Source organism: Protobothrops mucrosquamatus, unplaced genomic scaffold, assembly GCF_001527695.2.
Source record: "Protobothrops mucrosquamatus isolate PMUCROS unplaced genomic scaffold, P.Mucros_1.0 scaffold373, whole genome shotgun sequence".
In the NCBI taxonomy this organism is placed as follows: Eukaryota; Metazoa; Chordata; class Lepidosauria; order Squamata; family Viperidae; genus Protobothrops; species Protobothrops mucrosquamatus.
This window is the reverse complement of record NW_015386705.1, coordinates 142,891-152,517: the sequence shown is the minus strand read 5'-3', so window position 1 is coordinate 152,517 and position 9,627 is coordinate 142,891. Positions and strand designations below refer to the sequence as shown.

Sequence of the window (9,627 nt, the reverse complement as noted above, 5' to 3'; positions counted from 1 at the left end):
GCTGATGGAATGCCTGGAAACCCGGCGGGCAGATGTCAACAAGGGGTACTCCCCCTTCCGTGCCCAGCCAGGTCTCGGTGATACCTGCCAGGTCCGCACCCCCCTCTTGTATAAGATCTTGAATGAGGGGGGCTTTGTTCACCACTGACCTGGCATTGCATAGCATCAGCCGGTGATCCCGGGCCTGGGGATCTAAGTTTCCTGGAGACCGAGTAGAGCCCTGAGGACCGGAGCGCCCACACGCTTGTAAGTTAGCAATTATTAAGCAATTATTAAGCAAGTCATCACACGAACAGACCCAATTTAACAACCCTTTTACCATGGTTGTTAAATGAATCATGTGGCTATTAAGTAAATTAATTGTTTGTTGGAAGCTGGCTGGGAAGGTCACAAATCATGATAATGTGACTGCAAGATGCTGCAATCATCATAAATGCAAGCTGGCTGCCAAGCACCTGAATTCCTGTCATAACTTTTAATTGTTATTAAACTAATGGTTATACGTTGACAACCAGCTGTATGTAAATGGTTTGTCATTGCCTTTTTCTAGTTCCTTTTTTATTATTAATTTTTCAATCTAGCTTGCAGCTCTGGTTTATCCTAACACATTCCTGTCCCAAGTATTAACCGATCTGACCTTCCTTAACTTTTTGAGATCAGCCAGATCAGCTAAAACATCCTAAATGTTCCTCTCTCTTACACTGCTTGGTCTACCTCATAGTTGGAAATATACTGATAAAATCACTTACTATTTTGAGTTAACATGGTCAGCCTATGAGACCCAGCTTAAAAGCTGAAGGTGGTTAATATGACGATTCAAATCCCATTTCAGATATGAGATCACCAGGGGATATGATACAAGTTACTAATCTCATGGCTATTTTACATTTGATTGACTGTAAAATATGAACAATGAGCTACTATACATAGTTATGAGGAAGTGTAATATAAAGACTATGAGCATGAACAAAATTCCAGAGTTGCTGAGGTCACACATGTAAGACACTTCAAATTCATTAATTGTTAATTCTAAATACTATTACTATTTAGATGAAGGGTGTCCAATTTTGGCAATTTTAAAACCTGTGGACTTCAACTTCCATAATTCCACAGTAAGCCTGTCTTTCAGTTCTTTTAATCCACGATTTTGTTCCCTATCGTGATAAATCAATAAATCCAAGAGGAAAAAGGGCAGCAATATTCACCTATGCTGTTGTTTCAAGTAACAGATAATTAATGAATTATTGCTTTTCAGAGAATAATAAAGCTTGAAAAAGCCATTGAGGAAGTCTCCTATTCAACACATGAATTCAAATTAAGTACCTTCAGCAACTGTTTACCTAACATCTGGTTGCAAACATGAATTAAGAAAAGCTCACAACATCCCTTCGCTAATTGGTTTTTATCATCAAACTACTCTTGCTATTGGGAAACATTTTCATGATATCAAATGGAAGAATCAGTTTTTCTAAAATTTAAACATTGTTTTGGACTTGCATTCTGAGGGATTTTTTATTTATTTTGACACTTTCTGGTTCTTGAAAAGTACTATTATCTTCCTTTCATCTGTCTTTTCTTAAGAGTAAGCATAGATCCTTCAACCATTCCTGGTAGGGCACGAGACATTCGTCTGATCATCTTTATAGCCTTAGCTTGTATCTTTTTCAGTATAAATAATGTTTAGCAGTCTTAACTAAATCAAGACACCAAATGAGGAAAGCATAGAATAGCCTTTGTAGTCTGGTGCCTTCTAAGCTCATGGCCACAATAGCTGGGGAACTGAAATCCCCACACATCTGGTGGCTCCTTGGTCTAGCAAGGCTGTCTTATAATAAAACTTTTTTTTTTTATCTTCAGCAGAAATAAACTTGCAAGAAAACCTGCCAAATCTGGCGATTAAAAACTGCAGAAGTGTCAGGAACAGAGGATATATTTAACCTAAGAGTTCTAGGGCAGGCTTAGATTTTTCTGGGCTGTCTTGAGACCATGAAGTAATGTCTTGTTTTGGACAAGTCTTGTCAGAACTGTTGGGCTGGATTTCTGCTGGGAGTGGCAGCTTTAGTCATTCTTTCTTGTCCAGTTAGATCCTGATTACAAAATGCCTATTGTGAGGCAGGCAGCATGAATGAAAGGAGATGGAGGAGGAGTGTTGTTAACATAGGCATACTTCCAAGAGAAGATTGTGGGAGATGGCCTTTCTTCTTTAAGAAGCTCTTTAAAATCCTTGAGTTTTGAAATGCAGCTCCTTAAGAGTAAAGCATCCTGCTTGGAAGAGTTGCTTCTTTACTTTTAATCAGTACATAACACCTGAAATTCTTTCCAGGCCAAATGTGAATGTTAAGTTAGGTTAAATTAGAATCACTAATGCTAATGGCTCATGATTTGCCCACTCAGCCACCTTATATAAAATGAAGGGCTTGCACTTGTATGAAAAGGAGTTTTTCAAGCCTGTTATTGCTAAGCAATGATAAAACATTATTATTTATGTTTACTATTAATGTGCACACAGAATTTTGCTCCCCCAAACTCCCAGACATTTTTAAACTGTCATGGCTGAAAAATGGGAAGTTGGCAATACAAGTAGTCCTCGACTTACAACAGTTCGTTTAGTGACTATTCAAAATTAGAACAGCACTGAAAAAAGTGACTTATGACCATTTTTCACACTTACAACCATTGTATCATCCTCAGGGTCATGTGATCAAAATTCAGATGTTTTGCAACTGGTTAATATTTATGATGGTTGCAATGTCCCAGGGTCATGTGATCAAATTTTGTGACCTTCTGAACTCAAAGTCAATGGGGAAGCCAGATTCATTTAACAATTGGGTTGCTAACTTAACAACTACAATGATTCACTTAACAATGGTGGCAAGAAAGGTCGTAAAATGGGGCAAAACTCATGTAACAAATGTTTCACTTAGCAAAATAAATTTTGAGCTCAGTTGTGGTCAAAAACTACCTGTATTCAGTCAGGAAAATTCAGAAACAGGGTATTAAGGTTGGTTCTAGATTCTGGTTGAATAGCATGCATTTATTGAATTAGAATGAGTACATAAATTAGAAAGAACATTTTCCATACTGTATGTACTGACTGACATTCTATATATTGTCAGAAATGGTCAGCATTCAACAGCCAAGCAGGATACAAATATGATTGTAAATTCCATCAATGAGTCAGGGAAATTGCAAAAACGTCCAGATTTATTTCAATATTCTACATAACAATTCAACTTTATTATTATATCCATGTTGCAGATAGAAACTTAACTTTAAAAACATAGACCTGCTAAAGTGCTATCTTAAGAATTCATAATTCAAGTCATATTTTCACATCTTCATCTCACATCTCCAGTTTCCAGAACTGTGAAAAGTACTTACATAGAACCACCTGAGAATTATCCAAATTCTTCAGGCCCCAAAGATGAATTCTATATATAAATGGTATATATTTATTCCTTTTTGTATAATTTGGCATATTTTTGCAAGTCATGGGGAGGGGGGGTTCCTTTTGAGAAAGACTTGATTCCTGGTGCCTGCATGGACAAATCCCTACAGATTTCTTAAGCATCATTTTTGGAAGTGGCTTGCCATTGACTTCTTCCTAAGGCTGAGAAGGAGTGATGAACCCCAGATCATCCAGCTGGCTGAACTATAACTTGGGTTTTTCTCTCCTAGTCCAGCACTTTAACCATTAGACCAACTAGGCTCTCATTTATTTCCCAAGGATGAATGCAAAATCATAGCATTGAAAAACAACCATAGGTCCTCATTTCTGTTCTTTTGGGATATAGGAGAAAGCATTCTCTGACTAGTTGGTAATTCTGTACTGCAAACTCAACACATTTTGGAGGTCTTCAGATTAGGAATGCTGATCTATAGGAGCCATAAATTATTTGTCATCTGGAGGTAAATCCCACACTGCTACTATTAAGGTTATTCAGCCCATTCAACACAGCTATTTTCAATGGATTGTTTCTTTCTGCATTTGCATGGTAACTACAGATAGCTCTTATATAGGTATAGAATGCTTTAATTGTACTGCATGGAATTGCAGGTATTTGGATTAAGGAATAAATTTTCTTCAGCAAAGGATGCAATTCCCATCCAAATATGATCTGACACCTTTCTTTCCCATCCATCCACCCTTCTTTTCTACACACTCCCTTTAGGCTCCTGATTTAATCCACACCACTACTGTTCCTGCAACCAAAACAAAATCTTCAAGAGAGCAGCCAAAGTTGAGGAATAGATTCAGGAAGATTCTTTTAATACAGAGCATACTCCAATCATCTAGAGCAGGGGTGTCAAATTCAATTTCATTGAGGGCCGCATTAGCATTGCGGTTGTCCTCAGGGGGGGGCAGGTAGGTGTGGCCAGGGTGGGCATGGCCTACTGGGTAGGCATGGCTGGAGTGGGTGTGGCCTACTGGGTGGGTGTGGCCAGCTCTACATTGTTCGCGTCAAGTGTGCCTGTCGGGGCCTGGGCAGGAGTGGGACAGATCTGAGGGTCTCTGGCAGAAGGGGGTAGGACCAGGGCAAGTGCCAAGGCATGGTCCACTGGAAGAGCCTGCTGAAACCCCTCCCCCAGAGCCCATCAAGCCGGATATGTGAAGTAGGTGAGGGCCATTTGCTGGCCACTTCCAGGCGATGGTGCATTTCTTCATTCCTCACAAAGGGTGACACTTACTAGCATGCACCCAGAGGGCGGGGCCAACGCGGCAAGGGCCAGTCCCTTGCTGTTTCCAGACGGCCTTGTGGAGCTAAGACTGAATGCATTTCAGCATAAATGGCCACCACAAAATTGTACATTGGCTCCCGGCTGGCCTGGGCCAGGGCCAAGGCAGTGGGGGCCGTTCCCTCACTGTTTCCAGGATGGCTTCGCGGGCCACATGAAACCACATTGCGAGCCACATCCAGCCTCCAGGCCTTGTGTTTGACATGTCTGATCTAGAGAATTAAGACAGCTCCCAGACTGAACTAGGCAAGGCTGCTGACCTTACAGTTTGGACCAAGCACAACAAGGAAGCTGCTTCCTTTTGTTGTCCTTGGGGTTTTGAACATCTCTTGTCCTCCCGTCAACCTCTCTAATGTGCTCCTGGTTTTATCCTGCTCGTCATTCTATATAAAGCAACTCGTGGCCCTGTAAATAGCCAGGTCTTATGATGTTGTCTCTGCTGGGGAGAGAGAGCCGTGGCCTGTGAAAATATTTTTAGCTCCTAGACTCAAGGGATTTAAGGATAGGCCAGTCTAGCTTTCATTATGAATTTGAAACAGAGGGGAAGGGTCACAGGATAATAATTCTTCACCTCACCCTGTTTCTCTCAAGTCACCAGCTTTTCCGTCTCTCCTCCCACCTTCCCTCTTTTTCTTGCACTTCATCTCCCCGCAGTTTGAGTTATGCTTTTACTGCAGTATCACATCCCAAAGGAAGGCAGAGAGGAGCATTCAAATGGGAATTGTTGATGGATTTTAAATCTCCAGTTTCAGGCCAGTTCATCTTTCCATACCTGTTATTCCTAAGACATGCTTATCCATTATCTCCTACGAAATAGAAGGGTTTTATTTTCTTTTTCTCTAAAGGAAATCTACCACTGATCTTTCAACTATTTCCAGTATCTGCCATAGGCTAATAGATCTCACAAAAGCCAATGTTACTCAATTTCTCTTCAGAGCCTAGGGAAAAAGACTTTAAATGGAGATCAAAAGAGACTTGTTTTAGCAACCTCATCTAAAAATAAAAGTTCTTCACCCTACCAGCAAAAAAGAAAAAGAAAAGAAAAGATAGAACGGGACATCACATTAAATGCACCTTTGCATTAAAAAATACACTTATAATTTAAAAGGAATTAAAATTGTTAATATCAAAGATTGATTGTAAGTGGAGGAATATCTAGAAAAGGGAATGTGGCACATTTGTGTATGCAAAGATAGATCTAGCTTTTCTCTTTTGCATCAGAAAAGTTGCCAATGTAAAAATGGCATCAACGTAAGAATCATGTGAATTCATCAGAATTGATACTGAGAGTACATTCTGAAGAGAGATTACAGCAGAGGGTGAATTTCTCAGGAAGAAGAGTTCATGCATAGCTTTTTATGAGGGTGGCAAATATCTTGACATGACATCACTATCACAACATCTCAGGCCCCATCACCCACTAGAGTTAAAAGGTCTCCTTAAAGCAAGGGAATATAATATAAAGAGCAAAGTTGAAATTGCAGGGATGATCCACACAAAAGCCTAATATCTTAACTGTAAGGGATTTTTTTTTAGAAAGCTACAGTATGGGGGAGGGAGGAGGGCATACTTTGACTAAAATGAGGGGGAGGAAATGAGCACTGGGCTTGTTGCTTTTATTCTTATCCTGCTGTCTGATAGCAATTACCCACCACTTGCACCTTGTGAAACTACACATAAACTCCCACTGAATTTGTCTATGAGAACAATACTTTCTCTTTGCCAGGAAAAAAAAATAACTTTACAATTTGTGCTGATCACAGGGGAAGAGAAAAAGACAGTTGGTGCACTGAATGTATTTTTCTTAGCCAAAATGTGAACACATTTGTTTTTGACCATAAACACCTGTCAGATGTAAATTAAACACCTTATATCAGCGGTTCTCAACCTATGGGTCGCGACCCCATTTGGGGTCGATCGACCATTTCACGGGGGTCGCCAAGCAAGGCTGTCCGCCATTTTTTCCCCCTTTTCCGGCGGGTGCCTTACCTCCCTTGGGCTGGGCCAGCTGGTGGTCGGACTGCTCTGTCTCTGCCCTTGCCAGCTATGCCTCGGCTGGCGCAGGGGGCGGAACCACGCATGCGCGGCGCTCCCGGGCAGGGAAAGTCCTCGACTTACGACCGGTTGGGTAGTCCTCGACCTACGACCGGTTTAGTCCTCGACTTACGACCGGTTTAGTCCTCGACTTACGACCGGTTTAGTCCTCGACTTATGACCGGTTGGGGGTCGCGGCATTAAAAAGGTTGAGAACCACTGCCTTATATAGACTTTATAGAAGGATGGGAAGTGGGGAGCCATTGTTTAGATTTGCCTATAGGTATTTCCTGAATGCAGATCAGGAAGAGACTGGAAGAGGCACAAAGTCCAAGGTTAGCAGGTGAGTATTTGTAAGCAGGACTAATAAACACGAGGCTTTCCAGAGATTTAGGATTATTCCAGTGCTGACTGGGGTTGATATGAGTTGTAATTTCTTAAGAAGAGAGAGAAAAAAATTCTCAACAGCATATAAATGATGTAGTCATATAAATTAGATTGAAACAGGGGGGAAAAAATGCAAGCCTATGAGTCAGATTGTCTTGAGAAAGAAATGCTGTGGGTTGTTGTCGAAGTGACAAAATACTAAGAGATGAACTGAAATTAGAAGGCAATGGTAACGGATGGGGTTTCCTGATGTTAATCAAGAGGTGTGGATCCTGGGATTTGTGCCCAAGCAATTCCCCTGCTCCTGAAATGATGTCTAGTCAAGCTATTTTTCCACAATAACCCAGGGCAGGAAAGGAATGGGGAGGGGGGAAGTCCTGCTCTCAGATGAAAGCTCTTTTTCTCTGAGCGTGTATGGAGAGAACCTGGCCCTGCATTCCAGTTGGGAGCCAGGACTCTGGGGTCTGGGGGCATTAGGGGAAGATGGGCTTCTCTTCAGCCTGGCTGGCCCTCATTACTCCAGGCCAGTCGACACAGCCCCCCTTAACACCTGCTGCCTGGGCAAGGCGGGAGTTGCAGCGCGCGAAGTCTGGATGGGAGTTGGATCCTAGAAGGCTGAAAGGAAACCCCTTTTCTCCCCTCCATATTTCATCTGCCAAGCCATACCCGTCTGCCTTGGCACTTCCGTTTCTCAGAAATGCCTAAGAAAAGTTTCGGTTCGAAAAACCGAGGGAAGGGGAGCGCCCACCCTGGGTTTCCCCCAGGCAAAGGACGGACTTACAGGGCAGCCTCCGGCTGTGACCGTGATGGGTTTCGGGTCCTGACATCGCTTTCCGTGGGCAGCTACGCGTTGGGTCGTCTGGATAGTCTCTACTACGGCCTTCCCGGGCAGAAGGGCTCTCTCTCTCTCTCTCTCTCTCTCACAGCAGATCGGCCGCGAATACTCCCGCCGCTCCCAAGCGCCTTCTCATCTTCCCAGGGAGCGGTGGTCCAGCTCGGGGACTCCACCGGCCACGAGCGTAACTCCGGCTGTCTGGCTCCGGCAGGGCTGGCTGGGACTTCGGCTGCAGAATGTACCAAGTGGCTGAGATGCCAAGGGGGTGGAGCCGCAGATCGCGGGGCGGCGTGTGTGCTTGTGAGGGTGTGTGTGTGGGGGGGGGGGGTTGCTCTTCGCGCTGATTTTCCGTCCGCCTCGTTTGGCGAGGTCGGAAGCGGAGGACGAGACGAGGAGGCTGGAGCGGCGCAGACATTCCCCAGCACGTTGGAGCCCCCACAGACTCGCCCGTGGCTTTAAAAAAAAAAAAAAAAAAAGACTGCTTTTCCCAGGACCACTGTAGACGTGGAAAACGGACGGGGATTAAAGGAAAAAAAGACTCTGGCGGCAGCAGCCGGGGAAGAAAAGGCTTAAAGCTGCATAGATGGGCTGTCAGGCGGGACTCCGGGGCCGATCAGTGAAACAAGGAGAAGCTCTTCGTCTTAAGCGATCTTCGTTCAGCTCACTTTACTTTGCAGGGTTGTTGTTGTGGAAAGGAATGAAGGAGGAACTGTGCCCAGCGTAGGAACACGGAGCTTCTAAAAACATGTGGAAATATGACGAAAATGATAATATTGCAGCGGATGTAGCCTCAAATGTGCCTTCAGACACCTAAATGTACCTTCAGATGCTTGAAAGCCAGCAGGCTATTTCTTTCATACAAAAGGGAATGCAAGGAGAGCAGTGTTTCTCAAAGTTGGCATCTTTAAGATGGATGGATTTCAACTCCCACAATTCCCTAGTTGGTTGGTTGGCCAGGGAATTCTGAGAGTTGAAGTCCACCCATCTTAAAACTGCCAAGGTTGTGAAACACTGATACAGAGAATTTCGTTTTGACTGAGTCTCTCCTGGCTTCAGTATGGAACAGAGAACTGGAAATTTAAGATGCATGCATACTAAATGGGAAGTCCCTGTGTTTTGAACTATTTTCCATTTATGCAGGGAGGTAAGACAGGTGCTTCCATTCCCTTGTGGTTGCAGAGGGAACCCAGGCAAGGACCGTAGCAGTGCGGGAGGTGTGATAAACTAAATTCCTTCCTTGTCTGAAAGTGCCTTTTCCGACAAATAATTTTTTATTAAAAGGCCTAAGCAAAACTGGGAGACAAACTCTGCACCAAGGGAAGATCAAACAAATATAGCAGACAATTTTGTCTCCCCAAAAGTAAAGAAGGGAACTAAGGGATCAGCCATATTGGACGTAATTCTCACTAACAGAGAGGAAATGATAGAAGGTATTGAAGCTATAGGAACCTTGGGGGGGGTGTGATCATGCGATATTGGAATTCAACATTATGCAAGCACAAGCAATAGAACAAAGTCAAATTAGAGTCTTGGACTTTAAGAAGGCTAATTTCAATAAACTTAGAGAGAGCTTGGGAAGAATTCCATGGATGAGAATCTTCAAGGGGAAAACAGCCCAAGAAGCTTGGGAAAGT

The 9,627-nt window shown here is 43.2% G+C and overlaps 1 protein-coding gene across 1 annotated transcript in view; it reads right to left on the bottom strand.

Moving 5' to 3' along the window:
- The window catches only part of DBNDD2 (dysbindin domain containing 2), a 33,941-nt gene extending 25,875 nt beyond the window's left edge, over positions 1–8,066 (bottom strand). Inside the window, exon 1 of the mRNA XM_015815736.1 lies at positions 7,940–8,066. Within this exon, the coding sequence (XP_015671222.1) occupies positions 7,940–7,985 (46 nt within the window). The 5' untranslated portion in view covers positions 7,986–8,066. The remainder of the gene's footprint in view (positions 1–7,939) is intronic.
- Between the last annotated feature and the right edge of the window lie 1,561 nt (positions 8,067–9,627).